This window comes from Chrysochloris asiatica, unplaced genomic scaffold (assembly GCF_000296735.1).
Source record: "Chrysochloris asiatica unplaced genomic scaffold, ChrAsi1.0 scaffold00122, whole genome shotgun sequence".
In the NCBI taxonomy this organism is placed as follows: Eukaryota; Metazoa; Chordata; class Mammalia; order Afrosoricida; family Chrysochloridae; genus Chrysochloris; species Chrysochloris asiatica.
In genome coordinates this window covers 4,977,537-4,997,597 of record NW_006408640.1, presented here as the reverse complement: position 1 = coordinate 4,997,597, position 20,061 = coordinate 4,977,537, and the positions used below count along the sequence as shown (strand labels likewise).

The window sequence follows — 20,061 nt, the reverse complement described above, 5'->3', positions numbered from 1 at the left end:
AGATATGGTCATCTGCTTCTGTTTTTTGGGCATATTCAGGGGTTATCTGTGGCCTTAATACTTATATGGGTGTGTATTTTGGTATTTTTTTATGCTTTCTGATTGCCTCCAGGTAGATGTGATCAGGAAATGGGCTTCCCTTTTCACTCTTCTTCTTGAGAAATTTCAGTATGCCACTGTTGACCATTTTGACATAACTTAGGATTTAATTTTCAGCCTGTTTCCTTTTTTGTCTACCTGTCCCTCTCCACAATCCCCATTCAGGCCTTTTTTCTAGTTATAAACAGTTCAGGGCCGGCTGTGGCCATTTGGTTTTAAGTGGAAACTCTCTAAATTTTGATGAGATCTGTGCACATGCATAGTAGAACCCTCCGAGGGTGGAGCTGGGGTGTCCACTAGCTCGGGCACCCCTATAGTTACCAGAATGGACCAATGAACAGATACCAAAAGAATGTCCACACCTCTATCTCTGCAGTTCTATCAGGCATCCATGGCTGCTCTGATCCTCCCCCACTTGGTCTCACCCAAGAAGGCGGCTCCTGGAGCAGCTGAACATCTTGAATTAGAAAGCATTGGATTTCTTGCTTCTGATACAAATTCCCCTTGCGGTAAGCCTTCCATCCTTCTAAATATTCCTTCATATGTGGGTTAGAGTTCTAGGACCATCCCCTGTGCCGGCTTTGTCCTGCATTCTGTGTTGTTGCTGACAGAGCTCCTTACTGCACAGCCTCCTGATATGCCATCTTGTTTGTTCTCCTCATGTATGATGTCCTTGATATCATCCCAGAACTCTTCTGCTCTTTGGTCTTTAGTGTTTAATGTATCAAATCTATTCTTCAGATGATCTCTATATTCAGGTGGGATATATTCAAGGTCATGTTTTGAGTCTCGTGGACTTGTTTTCATTTTCTTCAGCTTCAGTTTGAATTTATATAAGAGTAATTGACGGTCTGTTTCACAGTCTGCCCCTGGCGTTGTTTTGAGAGATGATATGGAGCTTTTCCATCATGTTTTTCCACAGATTAGTCAATTTGATTTCTATGTATTCCATCGGTGAGATCCATGTGTATAGTCGTCTCTTATGCTGTCTAAATAAGGTATTTGAAATGAACAAATCATTGATTTTGCAGAATTCTATCAGTCGTTCTCCATCATCATTTTTATCACCAAGGCCATATTTTGCAACCACTGATCCTTCCTCTTTGCTCCTAACCTTTGCATTCCAATCACCTGTAATGATCAATACATTTTGATTGCATGTTTGATCAATTTCAGATTGAATAAGTTGGTAGAATTCTTATATTTCATCCTCACTGGCTTTAGTAGTTCGTGTGTAAATTTGAATAGTAGTGGTGTTAACTGGGCTTCCCTGTAGGTTCATGGATATTATCCTATGACAGACAGCGTTGTATCTCATGACTGATCTGGATGTATTGTTTTTTGACAATGAATGCAACACCATTCTTCTTCAATTTGTCATTTCTGGCATAGTAAACCAAGTGGTCGTCAGATTCAAAATGGCCAATACCAGTCCATTTCAGCTCTCTAATGCCTTAGATATCGATGTTTATGTGTTCCATTTCATTTTTGTCAAATTCCAATTTTCCAGATTCATATTTCGTACATTACATGTACCAATTTTCAATGGATGGTTACAGCTGTTTCTCTTCGTTTTGAGTTGTGCCCCATCAGCAATTGAAGATCCCGTGGGCTTTTCTTCCTCGGGCTTTTCTCCATTTGCGTCATCACAGTCAACTCTACTTTGAAGAGGCAGCTCTTCCCCAGTTACATTTTGAGTGCCTTCCAACCTGAGGAGCTGAATTTCAGGCACTGTATGTATCTGACTGTGTTTCTCTCCTATTTATAAGGTTTTCAGTGACTAAATATTCAGAAATATTTTGTCACCCATTCTTCCTAGTCTGTCTTTGTTTGGAAGCTCATCTGAAACCTGTCCACCATGGGTGACCCTGTTGGTATTTAAAATGCTGGTGGCATAGCTTTCAGCATCACAGCAACTCGCAAGCCACCACAGTATGACAAACTGACAGATGAGTGGTGGATATAATATAAATGGATCCTGTTAAAATATACAATTCAGTTGCACTAGTTATATTCATAATGTTCTAAGCTGTTACAACCTTCTGTTTCTAAAATCTGTCATAACCCCAAATAGAAACTCTGTACCGTTTATGGATTAATTCCCTGTAACCTTTTCACCTCCAGATATGTTGTTCTTATTAAAGGTGCTATAGAGTTGGTTCTGACTCATAGTTACCCTATTTATAAGCAAACAAAACACTGCCCAGTCCTGTGTCATCCTCATAATGCTATGTTTGAGTATGTTTTTGAACCAACTTTGTCAGTCCACCTCATTGAGGGTCATCTTTTTCACTTGCCTCTCTTCTTCATTAAACATGGTACCATCTGTTGTCCTGTTGTCCTTAAGTCTTATTGAGTCGATTCCAACTCATGCCCTGTGTAGGGTTTCTGAGAAACAGCTAGTGGGTTTGAACCATAAACTTTGTGGTTCAAGCTGATCTTGTGGTCCTGTAGCATCATAACAGGATTCTTGTTGTTAAGTACTATCAAGTTGGTTGTAACTCATAGTGACCCTGATCTGGTTTCCGAGCAACAGCTGGTGGGTTTGAACTGCTTGCTTTCTGGTTGCAATCCATTTGCTGATCCTAAGTACCACACCAGGACTCTAGGGGCTGATTTATCCTGATGTTGTTGTTGTTAGGTGCCATCGTGTTGGCTTAAGTCAGTACCGACTCATAACTACCCTATGCACAACAGAATGAAACACTGCCCGGTCCTTGACCAACCTCACTATTGTTGCCACGCTTGAGCCCATCGATATTGCCATTTTGCCAATCCACCTCTCTCTGGGGGTCTTCCTCTTTTTCTCTGTCCCTCCACCTTACCAAACATGATATCCTTCTCCAGCGACTGCTCCATCCTGCCAATATGTCCGAAGTGGGAGAGATGAAGTTTGGCCATCTTCACCTCTAAGGAGCACTCTGGCTGCACTTCTTCCAACACAAATCTGTTGGTTCTTTTGGCAGCCCATGGCACTTGCAATATTCTCCTCCAACACCATACCCAAATGCATCAATTCTTCTATGGTCTTCATTATTCACTGGCCAGCTTTCGCATGCATATGAGGTTATTGAAAATACCATGGCTTGGGTCATGCGCACCTTAGTCCTCAGGCTGATAACTTTGCTCTTCAACACTTTAAAAAGGTCTTGTGCAGCAGATTTGTCTAATGCCATATGTCGTTTGATTTCTTGACTGCTGCTTCCATGAGTGTTGATGGTTGATCTAAGAAAAATGAAGTCCTTGAGTTTAATCTTTTCTCCGTTGATAGCGATGTTGTTTGTTGGTCCAGTGGTAACATGTCCAAAGTATGAGAGATGAAGTCTCATCATCCTTGCTCCTAAGGAGCATTCTGACTATACTTCTCCCAAGACCAAATTGTTGGTTCTTTTCGAGCCCACAGTATATTCATAACACTTGTCCATTTGTGTATGACTTAATTATTAATCAATTATAATGTTCTCAAGATTTGTTCATGTTGTAGTATATACAACTTAAGTCCTTTTTATAGCTGTACAGTATTTCATTGTAGGTATGGGCTTCAGAAAGTTCATGAAGAAATTCCATTATCTTTCAATTCCATTTTTCCAGGAAGTTTTTGAAGCTCTGTTATTTTGTTTATCCATTCATCTTTTGATGAACATTTCATTTGTTCGATTCTTTGGCTATTTTTAATAATGCTGCAGTGAACACTATCTTATAAATACACATTTGAGTCCCTGTTGTAAGTTCTTTTGGATCTATATATAAGTAGAATATGGGAGTTGTGTGCTTAACTTTTTGAGTAACTGTCAAACTGTTTTCCTTAGCCATTGCTCCATTTTCCAGTTCCAATTCGTCTGCAAACTTACTGACATTTGTTATTTTTTTCTTGAACACTTCAAAGAGTGCTTGTACAGCAGATTTGCCTAATGTAGTATGTCCTTTGATTTCTTGACTGCAGCTTCCATTAGTGTTGATGGTTGATCCAAGCAAAATGAAGTCTTTGACAACTTCAGTCTTTTCTCCATTTATATGGATGTTGTTTACTGGTCCAGTGGTGAGGAATTTTGTTTCCTTTACATTGAGGTGCAACCCATACTGAAGGCTATGGTCTTTGATCTTCATCAGTAAGTATTTTTTAAGTCCTCTGCTCTTTCAGCAAGTGTATCACAGGTTGTGAATTAGTCTTCCTCCAATCCTGATGCCATATTTTTCTTCATAGAATTCAGATGCTCGAATTATTTGCTCAGATTGACTCAATACGGTGAAAGAACACAACCCTGGCACACATTCTTCCTAATTTCAAACCATTCAGTGTTCCCTTATTCTCTTAGAAAAACTGCCTCTTGATATATGTACAGATTCCTTACGATTACAATTAATTGTTCGGGAATATTTATTCTGTGCCATGTTATCCATAGCTTGTCAGATAGCCACACATTCAGAAGCCTTTGTGTATTCAGTAAAGCACTGGTAAAGATTTTTCTCGTTTTCTCTGATTTCAGACAAGATCCATCTGACGTCAGAAATTATATCCCTTGTTCTATGTCCTCCTCTGTACCCGGCTTGAAATTCTGGCAGTTCATGTCAATGTACTGTGCATCCATTTTTAAATTATATTTAGTAAAAATTTATTCGTGGGTTATATTAGTGATGTCTGATGAATTTCACATGCTCTTGAGTCTTCTCTCTTTGTAATGGACATAAATATGGATCTGTTCCCATCAGTTGGCCCAGGTAGCTGTCTTGCAAATTTCTTGCATAGATGAGTGAGTGCCTCCAGTGCTGCATCAGTTTATTGAAAAATATCTATTTGTATTCCATCTATTACTGGACCCTGGTTTGTTTGTTTTTTTGCCGTCTGCAGTGCAACTTGGACTTCTTCCTTTGGTATCACTGGCTGTTGATTATATGCTACCTATTGAAGTGGTTCAACATTGACCATGTCTTTTTGCTACAGTGACTTTATGCATTTTTTTCTATGTTCTTTTGATGCATTCTGCATCATTCAATAATTTTCCCAGAGAATCCTTCAGTAATGCAAATCAAGGCTTGAATTTTTTTCTTCACTTCCCTCAATTGAGAAATTCTTAGTTCTTTCCTGTTGGTTTATTAACTCCAGGAATCTTTCCACATTTCATTATATTGTTGGACTTTGTCTTCTTGAGCTGCCCTTTGAAACTTTCTGTTAAGCTCTTTTACCTTCTCAGTTCTTCCATTTACTGTAGCATCTTTACACTGGAGAGCAAGTTTCAGAGTCTCTTTTGACATACATTTTGGTCTTTTCCTTCTTTCTTTTAAATGGCCTTTTGCTTTCTTCCTATATGATGTTCTTGATGTCATCCTACAACTCTTTTAGTCTTCAGTCTTTAGTGTCCAGTGCATCAAATCTGTTCATCAGATGATCTTTAAATTCAGGTGGACTATGTTCAAGGTCATATTTTGGCTCTGTGGACTTGTTTTCATTTTCTTCAGCTTTAACTGATACTTGCATATGAACAATTGCTGGTCTGTCTTATAGTCTTTGCCTGGCCTTGTTTTCACTAAATATATCAAGCTTTTCCATCTTCTCTTTCCACAGACATAGTCAATTTGATTTCTTTGTATTCCATCTGGTGAGGTAAATTTGGATAATCAACTTAATATTGTTTAAAAAGGTTATTTGCTATGCAGAAGTCATTTGTCTGGCAAAATATTATCATGCAATCTCCACGACAATTTCTATCACCAAGGCTGTATTTTTCAATGAATGATCCTTCCTTTTTTGTTTCCAACTTTTGCATTCCAATCAAAAACCAGTAATTATCAATACATCTTGATTGTGTTTTTGATCAATATCAAACTGGAGAAGTTGGTAGAATTCTTCAATTTCATCCATCAACTTTTTGACTAATGGTTGGTGCTTAAATTTGAATAATAGTTGTATTAACAGGTTTTCCTTGTAGGCATTTAGATATTATCTTTTCATAGATAGTGTTATACTTCAAGGTCGATCTTGAAATGTTTTTTCTGATGATGTATGCAATGCCATTCCTCCTCAATTTGTCATTCTTGGCATAGTAAACCATGTGGTTGTCAGATTCAAAATGACCAGTCAGAGTCTATATCAGCTCATTAAGCCTAGGATTTTAATGTTTATGCATTCCATTTCATTTTGACAACTTCAGTTTTCCTAGACTTATACTTCGTACATTCTGTTTTGATTATTATTGGATAACAGCTGTTTCTCCTCATTTTCTGACACTATATCTGACAGTATTCTGATGCTCTTCATTATGTTTCAGTAGTCAGTATTCTGGTGCTATCTGACAATGTTCTACTGCTAGGTCACAAGGTTTTCAGTGACTAAATATTTGAAAATAGTCCATTTCTCCCCCTTCTAGAGCTGCCTTGGTGGTGGTGGTGGTTATGTGCCAAATATTTAGATTCTGTTTAGACATGTGTTGTTGTTAAGTGTCAAGGAGTTGACTCTGACTCTCCAGCAGGGGAGGGGAACCTTTTTTCTGCCACAGGCCATTTGGATATTTATAACAACATTCTCAGGCTGAATAAAATTTAGCAACTTAAAAATTAGCCTGCCATATTTGTTCAAACTTTTAATTAACCACCACCAATATAATGGCTGGAACTACAGTTGTTTTGGCAGGGTCAGATCAAATGATTTTGAGGGCCATGGGCTTTACTTTCCCCACCCCTACTGTACAGGGTTTCTGAGGCTTTTATTATTTTGTGGGAGCAGAAGTCCTTATATTTCTCCCAAGGACCGGCTGATGGACAGGAACCACTAGCTTTGTCGTTTGAAATCCTTTGCTTATGCTGTGAAGCCACTATTAAGATATGTTGTTGTTGAGTGCTGTCGAGTTGGTGCCAACTCATAGCAAGGCTATTTAGGGTTTCTGAGGAGCAGCTGGTGAGTTTGAACTGCCAACCTTGTAGTTCAAACCGATCTTGTGGTCCAGTGCTGAATCCCATAGTACCACACCAGGACTCAGTTAAGATTATATGTCGTTGTGAAGTGCTGTCAAGTCAATTCCGACTCATAGTGACCTTGTGTAGAGTTTCCAGTGAGCAGCTGGTGAGTTTGAATCAAAAACCTGTGGTTCAAACAGACCTCATAGTCGATTATCTTGCAAGTTTGGTTGCCTCATGTGGTGCTATAGGATAAGCACAGTACTGCTAACTGCAAAGTTGGCCATTCAGACCCTCGAGCCACTTCTTGGAAACTCTATACAGTTTCACTGTGAGTCATAACTGACTCAACCATACTAAACAACATCAACAACAATATTCAAGTTAGTTTTAATGCTATTTTGAATTTCTGTTATTAAATAGTATTAATGTGTATGGAACAATACAGAAAATGTAATTTTTGAAGCTGGATCTTGAGTATATTTTATAGTGAGTACATTATATAGTGATGGTTTTTAATACTCCGCTCTATTTTTATGTATGGCAGAAATTTTTGTTAGTTAAGATGCTTGCTTTTTTTTTTTTTTTCAAATTCATTGCGTATCTTAGTTTTGTGATAATTTCATGTATATTTAATTTCTTAATAGAGTAAAGACAAGATTGCATCCTATAGCAAAACACCAAAAATTGATCGAAGTGATGTGGGAAAGGAGATGAAAGAGAAATCATCCATGAAACGTAAACTTCCCTTTACTATTAGCCCATCAAGAAATGAAGAACAAGATTCAGACACAGGTAGAATAATAATTGTTTTCTGGTAAAAGTCTTATTTTTTGTCACATGGGCATTACTTGTTACACTTATGTTAATAGAAAAAATATGTGCATTTTAGTAATCCAAATTTATAATTTTGGAGAAGTAATTGATCCATGGTATTTTCTTAACAGAATGTGATTTTAACAAGAGTAATTTGCTGGTTTTCTTACTTCTTAATACTCATTTTATTACAAACCTCTTACCAATTAAGATGCTTAATTTTGGGGAGAGAATGTCTTTGAAGAAATGTACTCAATGGTCAGGGAGCATATGTGGTAGATTTGAGAAAGAGCTATTTAATTATTATAGATCCATTATTGAGTTCACCAAGTAAAGTTTAGACATTTTAGATTCAAAAATGAATTGGAAATGTATACAACCAAAAAAAGAAAAATTCAGAGTAATTTCTTAAGCCATATTCATAATACATTTGTCTCTTAAGACTCTTACATACTTGAAATTATAGTTGTCATCATTAATGTCTGATATTCATAATAGATTAGAACCTTATTACCAATGTATACTAAGTGATTAATTTTTGTTTTATCCCTAACTCATTATTTTTCAAATTAATAAAAGCTTAAATTTTTTTACTTGTGGAGTGTGTATTGTAATTTTTTTGTCCTATGTGTGAAATATTAAAGATGACCTGTTCTTAAGTATGTTTTAGCTTTACAAACAGTTACTTAGGAAGGATTTAATATATAAAGAACATAAAGATAAGAACCCAATTTTTGATGTGGGCGAATGAAATTGTATTCTTTGGTCATTCAAGTTACTGTGATTGTTTTCTAGAGATTCTGAATGTCGTTTTCCTTAAATGTCCGCAAATTCTAAGGTACTGCAAAAAATTCATGTAAAAAGTAATTAAATGATAATTGGAGTTTTCCACAAACTTTTGAAGCCCCTTGTCGTGTTTCTTAATTAGTGAGGTTACTTTGCTGAGCAGGCCATTGTGTTTTTTTAGGTATCTATTTAAGATTTAATCTTTCATATTTTCTCTCAGGAGCTCGTTTTCTAGTCAAGTTTAAGTTACTTTTATTACCCAAGCTTTATTTTCCATTAATAGGAGGGAAGCAGTTGTGATAAATTCAGAGAAATATAACTTTTTTTAGGAATCAACATTTCAAATGAATAAACTTCCCAGGAGAACCTTTATTAATGTTGTTAAGTGATGTGAGCCCATTCTGAGTCATAGTGACCCTTTGTAGGGTTTCTGAGGAATGGCTGGTGTGTTTGAACTGCTGACATTGCTGCTAGCAGTCCAGTACTTATACTATGGCACTACACAGGAATTTAGTGCTTAGCTTTCTTTGTTATTAGGTCGGTTGAATTATTTGTCTTTTTTTGAGTAAAATAGAGGAGAAAAAGTTTTTATTAATAGGAGACCTGGTATGAAACTGTGGGTTAATGCCGTGGACTGCAAAGTCAGTTTGAACCTCTAGGTCAGTGGTTCACGCTCACCAGCTGCTCCTTGGAAACCCTGTACAGGGTCGGCATTTAACAACAACATTGGTCATATGTTTTGTCTTACTATTTGAATCAAGTGGAATTTTATAACTCTAATAAGACTATTTCATATTGTTCTTGTTTGGTAGTGTCAGGCCAGTTGTGACTCATAGCTGCCCTATATAATGCCTAATATGGCGTCATAATCACAGTTGTTAGGTTTTAGCCCATGGTTGCTACCCCTGTGTCATTCCATCTCGTTGGATGTCTTTCTGTTTTTCACTGACCTTCCACTTTACCATGTATAATGTCCTTCTCCAAGCAGTGACCTTTCCTGGCAGCATGTTCAAACTTGTAAAAATGAAGTCCTGCCATCCTTGCTTCTAAGGGGCATTCTGGTTCTACTTTTCCAGCACAGATTTGTTTGTTCATTTGACAGCCTATGGTTCTTTCAATATTCTTTTCCAGCACCATAATTCTAATGTATTGATTCTTCTGTGGTCTTCTTTATTCATTGTTCAACTTTTCTATGTATATGAGGTGATTGAAAATACCATTGCTTAGTTCAGGTGCACCTTAGTCTTCAAAGTGACATCTTTGCTCTTGAACACTTTAAATAGGTCTTTTGCAGCAGATTTGTCCAATGCAGTATGTCATTTGATTTCTTGACTGGTGTTTCCATAAAAGTTGATTTTGAATCCAAGCAAAAATAAATCTTCGACAGCTTCAATCCTTTCTCCATTTATCACAGTATTATTTATTGGTCCATTTGTGAGGATTTTCATTTTCTTCACATTGAGGTGCAATCCATACTGAAGACTGTAGTGTTAGATCTTTATTAGTATTTCAAGTCTTCATTCCAGCAAGAAAGATTGAGCCTTCTGAATAATGTAGGTTGTTACTGAGTTTCCCATAAATCTGATATTATGATCCTGATATAATCTAGCATCTCAGATTATTTGCTCAGTATTCAGCTCAAATAAGTATGGTGAAAATATACAACCCTGAGCTTAACTGTCCCTTATTATTAACTATGCAGGTATCCCCTTGTTCTGTTTGAGCAACTACCTATTTACAGATTCCTAATGAGCATATTTAAGTGTTCTGGATTTCTCATTCTTCACAATGTCAACCATGTTGTTGTTGCTGTTAGGTGCCATCGAGTCAGTACCAACACATTAGTAGTAACGTTATGCACAGAAGAACAAAACACTGCCTGATCCTGGGCCAACCCCACTATTGTTGCCACGCTTCAGTCCATAGAAGCTGCCATGTGGCCAGATCATTTCATTGGGGTCTTCCTCTTTTTCTCTGACCCTCCACCTTACCAACCATGATATCCTTCTCCAGTGACTGCTCCCTCCTGACAATATGTCCAAAGTATGAGAGACAAAGTTTGGCCATCTTGGCCTCCAAGGAGCACTCTGGCTTCACTTCTTCCAACATGGATCTATTGGTTCTTTTGGCAGCCCATGGCACTTTCATTATTCTCCTTCAACACCATAACTCAAAAGCATCCATTCTTCTACAGTCTTCCTTATTCACTGTCCAGCTTTTGCATGCGTATGAGGTTATTTCTCTTTAATTTGTCATTTCCAGCACAGTAAACCATATGATTGTCTGATTCAGAATAGGCAGTACCTAATCCATGTCTTGGTGTGGCGCTGTGGGTTAATGCACCAGACTGCAAAGCCATTTGAACAGCAAGGTCGGGGTTCAAAGTCACCATTGGCTACTCGGAAACCCTGTACAGGGTCGCTATGGGTCGGAATCGACTTGACAGCACTTCATAACAACAACAACAATCATATAAGCTCACTAGTGCTTAGGGTATCGATCTTTATGCATCCCATTTCATTTTTGATGGTTTCTAAATTTTCTAGATTCATACTTTGTGTTTTACACCTTCCAATTTTTTTTTTATGTTTTATTGTGAATTATGTGATAGTTTTACATGGGAGAACATTAGTTTTACATTCATCCTATTATATATCGTTTCATTACCATGATTACAATCCCCTCTATGTGTCATCAACCAACCAATGGGTATACCCTGCAAGCCTGACGCCCGGTCCTCAGCACACAGTCTCTCTCCCTCTTTGAGTTTAAAGTCCCCAGCTGCTCCATCTCTCCACCTTATCATCTCTGCCTCCACCTCTGGCATCACTGCTTCTCTGGGTACGGTCCCGGTCTCCGCTCTTCTCTCTTAATGGTCCCAGGGTCCTCCACTCCTTGAATAGTTTTTCCCATGAATTGTACAAAATAGTTGCTAATCTAAATCCTATCCAGTGGCCAGTCATTAGTTGGAAATGGGAACTCTGTGTTTAATTATAGGAAAATATTTTTGGAGGTAAATATGAGAACTTATATCTAGGGCTAAAACATGTCTTAATATGTAACTTAGTAATTAAAAAAAATTTTTTAGTCTACAAAAAAATTGATGAAAACAATTTATTATCAAGGGAATTAACTCAGTTTTGTTTATCATAGTTACCAAAAAGTGTGTGTGTGTGTGGGAGGGGAACAATATAAGAAAATAATATTAAGTAATATGAGATTTTTTACATAATGATAAAGAAATCCAATGAACATATATTTTACCCTTTAAAATAATGTTGTAGATGACAAAGTTGTAAAGGTGGAAATATTTGTAATATTGATAAACCACATCTTAAAAGTATTCATTCTTCAAAGATAAAAATATACTAAAAAATAAACAAAATATGAAACTTCTTAAGCGATACAGGTAGGTAGTTCAGAACAAATGAATTACATAATATGGAAGTATATTCGTGGTATAAATCACCACCAACCACAAATTAGATTCTGACTCAGTTAGCCTACCGGACAGAATAGAATTGCTCCATAGAGTTTCCAATACTATACATCTTTATGGAGGAAAACTGTCTTATCTTTTTCTTCCTAACTGCTAGTGTTCTTAAACCTTTGACCTTTTGGTTAGCAGCATCCATCATGCTTTAACCTGTTGAGCCAACACTATGTAGAAAATTAAGAACAAAATTAGTAAACAGAATTTACATTAAATATATTAAATATCTTATGCAGCGTGTTTCTATTCACTTACATATATGTTTGTACATACACAAACAGATATACATAAAGATAAAAATAAAACTCTAAGTGTAAAGCATGGGCTTAATGTAGAACTAAGCCTAAACTAAGTGAATTTATTATGGGTACCCAACAAATGTAGAGTCTCCTAGTGTGGTGTTGTGGGTTAATGTGCCAGACTGCAAAGTCATTTGATTTGCAAGATTGGCATTTCAAGCTGACCAGCTTCTCCTGGGAAACCCTATACAAGGTCACTATGGGTCGGAACTGACTCGATAGCACTTCACCCCAACAACAATAAACGTAAATGTTAAAATCCTTTTTTAGAAGATGAGGTGTAAGGAGGAAAGATTCATAGTGTTACTTAGCTCATCATACATAGCATGAAATTGAGTGATGTTATCTAAAACTGAAATATTAAATAATTTTTATTTAAACTTTATACACCCATTCCTCACTTATTGAAATACTTACATTCCAAAGACCAGAATGGTATGAAAAAAATCAGTGTTATATCAAAATGGAGGATAACTGCATCATTACTAATGTCAAAGCATTAAGAATCATAGTTGAGCCAAGGTGACACATAACCTTAACCAGCATTACTCTCACCTTTCACTTTGGCAGTCATGACTATGAAACATACATTGTTACTGAGCACTGTAGTCAGATAGAATTTTTATAAGTATAAATATATATTGTCAGATATTGAGATATTTGATAAATGAGGAATAAATGTATATTTAGAGGCATCCTTGGAAAGATATTCACCAGTTGTTAATACTTCCAGAATTTGGGGTGATTTGTTACTTTTGTCTATGTATTCTTTTCTGTGGCTTGCATTTAAAAAATAATGAACATACCCTTGTTGGTAAGTCAGAGTTCCTGTTCATACATGCAAAGGCTTATTCCAAACAAAACATGTTTAAACATGCCTCTACTATCAGTGGATTGCTGCAAACAATTTCTCTCAATAATATATTGGTTTTAGACTTGTTCGGCGATTTAAAAAAAAAAAAAAAGATTCAATCTCATAATGTAGTCCACAAACACAATGTTCTTCATCTTACTTCAGTGAATAGCTGCTGGGATCTTAGTAGTTCATGAGCAACCTTATAAGGTTCAACTGTTGATCTCCTGTCCAGAGGAAAAAAGAGTGGTAAAAATTGAAGGCATATGGAAACAATTAGTCTGATGGACTAATGGACCACGTGATCAGTCTCCCTGACCCTGAGACCAGAACTAGATGGTACTCAGCTACCACTACCAACTGCTCTGAAAGGGATCATATTAGAAAGAGTTGGATAGAGTCAGATAAAATGTGGAACAAAACACAAAATCATAAAAAAAAGACCAGGCTTACTGGCCTGATAGAAACTAATGGAACCCTGAAACTGACTCTTGGTCATCCACTAGGTCTGGAACAGAACTCACCCCCAAGGCTTAATTTTAAGCCATGCAATCATTAGGTATGTAAGGAAGACAACAACACTAGTGTGGTACGCACACCATAGAATGGTCAATGGTTGACCACTTGAGATCAAAAGGGCAGCATTTACCTAAGGACAAAATTCAGAAAGCTTGAGAAAGAGGGAGAAATGGAAACAAGAAACAGGGAAAACGGTGGAATAAGCGGTGTTACACTGACTGCAATTGTTAAGATGAAGTGAAGTGTATGATTTATTGAATGTAAAATTGATGGTCTGATCTATTAACCTTCACTAAATTCATAATTTAAAAAATAAAACAAAAAATTATCCTATCAAAGCTGGCTTCCAAGGGGATCTGCTGGACCACTGAAATTCAAGACAGAAAGTTCAGCTCAGAAGGTTTTAGCTACTTATTTTGGAGGTAGCAAAGATACAGTGTTGATAGATTTTCTCAAAAGACACAGGATAATTATGGAAGCTTATTATGAAGAAGTTTGAAGCCATCAAGAACATCTCTTTATTATTCTTCCCAGGAATAGTTCTATTGGGCTAAAAGGGTTAAACATTTATATGATTCCTGATGGCTCTTCATGATAATTATAGTTACAAAGCTTCCAGCAGTATATGAATGTTCTTTAACCACAAGTAATATCATGGGGCATGGATTTTTCTTTAGGTTTGACAGATTTGCTGTGTTCCATAAAAGAAAACCAATAGTGTGTCATTATTTTAACTTTTGCATGTGTAAATAACTAGATAGCTTTTATTCTTTAAGATTTGTTTCTTTTTAGTATGCATTATTATTTGCCTAGACTCCTGGTCTGGCACTGTAGGATAAGTACTGGATTGCAAACTACAAAGTCTATGGTTCAAAACCTGATAAAGACAGGGTCTCTGTGAGTCAGAATTGACTTGATGGCACTTAACAACAGCATTAATATTTGCTTGGGGTTCCTGGGTGGCATAAATGGCTAAGCATTTGGCTGTTAACCTAAAAGTTGGCAGTTCAAACTCATTCAGAGGAACCTAGGAAGACAGACTTTGTAATCTGCTTCTGAAAGGTCACATACTTTAAACCCCTGTTGTGAGAGCTGTTGTACTCTGCACACATGGAGTCATCATGAGTCAGTAGCAACTCTACAGCTAGTGGTTTGCTTATTACTGAATGTTTCTTATGGCACATGAAGATAAAATGATATGGAAAATTTCAAAGAATCTTAAAGTGATCTGGTTAGGGATCCATGTGGGTTGTAATTATAGACATTGTTGAGTTATTATAAATTAAAATCTTCTCTGTCAATCATTTTTAGAAATTCTATTGTCTTAAGATCAGTGCCATTAAAGGATCTTCTTCATTTGACCCAGGTCCTGAATTAAATCTGTGTAGTATACATACTCAAATGCCCCAAATACAAACATACCAAAGGGTATGTTTGTATTTGGGGCATTTGAGTATGTATAAGCCAAAGGGCATGTGAACCTAGGGTAGGTTGGTTACTTTTAAAGGAAAATGTGAAAACATTTATTAATGAATATAATTGAAAGTCATTATCTATTGAGCTTTTAGCCTATCAAAATGATATGATCTGGGATGGCGGATAGTGTAGAAGTACAGTGAAGTTCGCCATCAGCAATACCGCAGAATACCAGGTGAAGCGTGTTCAGGGCAGACCTCCAAAACTCTGAACCACATAGGTAGGACTGTTTAAAAAGTTTGAAGGCTTATATAGCTAGTGGAACTTTTAGTGAAAGTCAGAAGAAGTAGCATACTTTTGAATCTGCCAGAGCCGACAACTTGGGCAAGACCAAACGGCAAGACCAAGCAGGGGAACAGACCCACCACGGAATAATTCCACGAGAACCTCAGAGCAAAGGTGGACAATATACTCTGTCGGTTTGCTTTGTTCTGATCTTCCTTCCTTCTTTCCTTTCCTTTCCTATCCTATCATTTCCTTTCCTTTCCTTCCCCTTCCCCTTCCCCTTTTCCTTACCTCCATTCTGGTGACTGAGCGAGTGGACACTGCCTACCCCCACCACTGGTGGGATCTTCTGCCATGCATGCGCACAGATACTCTCAGCCCAAGAGCTGGCCCGGAGCTGTTTTTTTTAATAGGGAAAAGGCTAGAATAAGGGGTGTGGAGAGGGAAAGAGAGTTTAAAAACAAAATAGGCTGAAAATTAAATTAAATCCTGAGGTATAACATAACAACCAACTGTGGTGTCTTGAAATTTATCAGATGGCCTTGAAGGCAAGAAGCTGACTGAGGACATTAAAGTCATACTCATATTAGGCTACAGAATTTTTTTTTCTTCTCTCCCTACTCTTCCCTTTCTGCAATTATAGACTACAGTATCCAATCTAATTTTGTTGTTGTTGTTTTGGTGGCTTTTTGTTTTGTTTTCTGTTGCTGTTTTACTGTTTTATGCTCCCCCTTTTACCTTTGGAAGACTCTTTCTCTCCCAATATTACCCAAGAAGAGACAACAACTGCTGCCGTATAGTCAAGCTACAATCACACTCTATAAAACACCAAAATCCAGGCAAGAACCAATCAATACCAACTGCCATATACCAGGAAGGCAGACAACACCTGTGAAAGTTACTCTGAGTTAAGCAATAAGAAGAGTGAAAAGAGAAGCCCACATCCTGATCACATCTACCTGGAGGCAATCAGAAAGCATAAAAAATACCAAAACAAACACTCAAGTATTACAACCAAACATGCTCAAGAAGCAAAAGCAGATGATCATATCAGCACATGTCCAGAAACAAGATAAAATGTCTAAGACAAATGACCTAGAGGTAGACCTGAACTCCATTCTGGAAGGAGGGCAGGCCTTGGAAATGCCTTAGAAGGAATTCAGAAAAATGATTATAAAATGTTTCAAAACACTTTACAATGGAGTTGAGAAAAGTAAGGAAGAAGTCAGGAAAGCGTTACAGGAACAATCAAATGAGATAGATACAGCACTGGAAAAATTCAAAACCTACAGAAAGATTTCTAAATGATAAATAATAGAATATCAGAAATAGACAATACACTGAAAGGGCAAAGGAGTAGACTGGAAGTGATGGAAGGCAGAACTAGTGAGCTGGAAAACAAGTCTCTCAATATCACTAAGATACAAGAGCAAACAGAAAAAAGGATAAAGTCTGAAGGTCTAAGATTCATGTTGGACAAAATGAAGAGGAATAACTTAAGAATTCTCAGCATTCCAGAACAAGAAGAATCACACAAGTCCACAGAGGAAATAGTTGAAGAACTTCTGGAAGAAAATTTCCCTAACAGTCTGAAAATTGAAAAGGTAAACATTCAAGAAGCTCAATGAACCCCAGGAAGGATAGACCCCAAAAGAAAATCACCGAGACGTATCCTAATCAAGCTCTCCAAAATCAAAGATGAGACAATCCTAAAAGCAGTTAGGGAAAAGAGAAGTGTAGCATACAAAGGCAAGCAAGTCAGATTACGCTCGGATCTCTCAGCAGAAACCATGCAAGAAAGAAGGCAATGGGGAGACATATATAAAACCCTGAAATAAAAAAAAAAAACCCTGTTAACAAAGAATCCGTTATCCAGCAAAACTATCAATCGAATGCGACAATGTAATCAAAGCATCCGTGATAAACAGAAGCTAAGGGATTTTGCAAAAGCCAGTCCTGCACTACAAAACATCCTAAAGGGAGTTCTGTGGACTGAGAACTAACAAGGACAGACAATAACCAGAGACTGATATATGTGACAGCACCTCCCACAACTAAATCGATAGATGGAAGAGTTGAGAACAGAATAAAACTGTAAGAACAAACTCAGAGAATCTGGGAAGTCAGTCTATGATCAAAACAATCACAATGTAAAAGAAGGTAAACACATAGGAACAGAGATCCAGATGGTGAGAAGGTTAGGTAGATTACAGGATAAAATACTGCACTAAATGGAGGGAAAAGTTAATGGAATATATGGAATATCTGGAATGGAGGAAGCCTCATTAACAACCTACGATATGCAGATGATACAACCTTGCTTGCTGTAAGTGAAGAGGACTTAAAACATTTACTGATGTAGATCAAAAAGAGATCAAAGAGCACAGCCTTCGGTATGGATTACATCTCAATGTAAAGAAAACAAAAATCCTCACCACTGGACCAATAAAAAACATTCTTATCAATGGAGAAAAGATTGAAGTTGTCAAGGATTTCATTCTTCTTGGATCAACTATTAATGCTCACAGAAGCAGCAGTCAAGAAATCAAATGACGTATTGCATTAGGCAGATCTTCTGCACATACCTTTTTAAAGTGTTGAAGAGCAAAGATGTCAGCTTAAGGACTAAGGTGTGCGTGACCCAAGCCATGGTATTTTCAATAACCTTATATGCATGCAAAAGCTGGACAGTGAATAGGGAAGACCATAGAAGAATTGATGCTTTTGAGTTATGGTATTGGAAGAGAACATTGAAAGTGCCACGGGCTGCCCATAGTACCAACAAATCTGTGTTGGGAGAAGTGCAGCCACAGTGTTCCTTGAAGGCCAAGATAGCCAAACTTCGTCTCTCATACTTTGGACATATTGTCAGGAGGGACCAGTCGCTGGAGAAGGATGTCATATTTGGTAAGGTGGAGGGTCAGAGAAAAAGAGGAAGACCCCAACAAGATGGATTGGCCAAGTGGCAGCATTGATGGACTCAAGCGTGGCAACAGTAGTGAGGTTGACCCAGGATCGGGCCATGTTTCGTTCTGTGCATAAGATCGCTATGAGTCAGTACGACTTCATGGCACCTAACAACAACAACAACAAATCGATAATTACACTGAATGTAAATGGATTAAATGTACTAGTTAAGAGATGGAGGGTGGCAGAATGGATAATAAAACAAGATTCTTCAATATACTATCTGCAAGAGACACATCTCACACACAGAGACAGAGATTAAAAGCGAAAGGATGGAAAAAAACATACCAAGCTAATTGCAATAAAAACGAACAAGAGTGGCAGTACTAATCTCTGATAAAATAAATTTTAAGGCAAAAACCAGCATAATAGATAAAGATGGACATTATCTCATGATTAAAGGGACAATTGAACAAAATGACATAATGTTACTACTATGCTCCCAATGAAAGGGCTCCAAAATATGTAAAGCAAAGTCTAGTAGATTTGAAGAAAGAAATAGATGAATCTACAATAATAGTGGATGATTTTAATACACCGCTTTCAGAAATAGAACAACCATAAAGAAACTTGACTAAGACACAGAAGAACTAAACAACACAATCAGCCAACCGGACCTCATAGATATGTACAGAACATTCAACCCAGCAACAGCACTATACACATTCTTTTCCAGTGCACATTGAAGATTCTCCAGAATAAACCATGTGTTAGGCCACAAAACAAACTTCCATAAATTTACGTATATCAAAATACTACAAAGCATCTTCTCAGACCATAGTGATACCAAATTAGAAATCAACAACAGGAAGACCAAGGAAATAAAGTCAAATACATGGAAACTGAGTAACACCCTGTTGATAAGCGACTGGGTGGTAGAAGAAATTAAACGTGAACTCACAAAGTTCCTAGAAACAAATAAGAACAAAAACACAACGTATCGAAATCTTTAGGACACAGTGAAAGTAGTGCTGAGAGAACAATTTATTGCAATAAATGTACACATCCAAAAAGAAGAAAGAACCAAAATTAACACATTAACACAGCATCTACAGCAATTAGAACAGACCAACAGAGGGAACCTACAGTCACCAAAAGAAAAATAATAAAGATTAGAGCAGAAAATAAATGAGCTAGAACATAGAAAAACTATAGAAAGGATCAACAGGACAAGAAGCAGGTTCTTTGAAAGGATTAACAAAATTGACAGACCATTGGCTAGCCTAACAAGACAAAAGTGGGAGAAGTCACAAATAACATGCATCAAAATGATATGATCTGTTTTGGGTAATCCATTTATCTCAGCTTGTTCACACAACTTAATTGGTTGCCACATTTTCTTTGCTTGGCATACTTTGGAGGCCATTTAAAACTTTTTATTTGATGTGTTTGTCGGTTAGGCATTGGACTGAAAGTCACAAGGTCAGTGGTTCAAAACTACAAGCAAGCAGTTCTGGGGGATAAAGATGAGGCTGCATGATCCCATAAAGATTTACAGATTCAAAAACCCTATATGAGTCAGAATTGTCTTGATGGCAATGGATTAGTTTTGCTTTTCTGTTTTTTTTTTGGATGGGGGTGGGGACTTGCCTTTTTGGAATTTACAGTCTCGGCTTTTAGGGAAGGTTTTTACATTT

General features: G+C 37.1%; 1 protein-coding gene across 2 annotated transcripts in view; it reads left to right on the top strand.

Annotated features, from left to right (window-relative positions):
• The window catches only part of ANKRD12 (ankyrin repeat domain 12), a 234,638-nt gene that overhangs the window by 54,726 nt on the left and 159,851 nt on the right, over positions 1-20,061 (top strand). For both annotated transcript variants that reach the window (XM_006868700.1, XM_006868699.1), the window contains exon 2: positions 7,638-7,785. In XM_006868700.1, the coding sequence (XP_006868762.1) occupies positions 7,638-7,785 (148 nt within the window). The remainder of the gene's footprint in view (positions 1-7,637; positions 7,786-20,061) is intronic.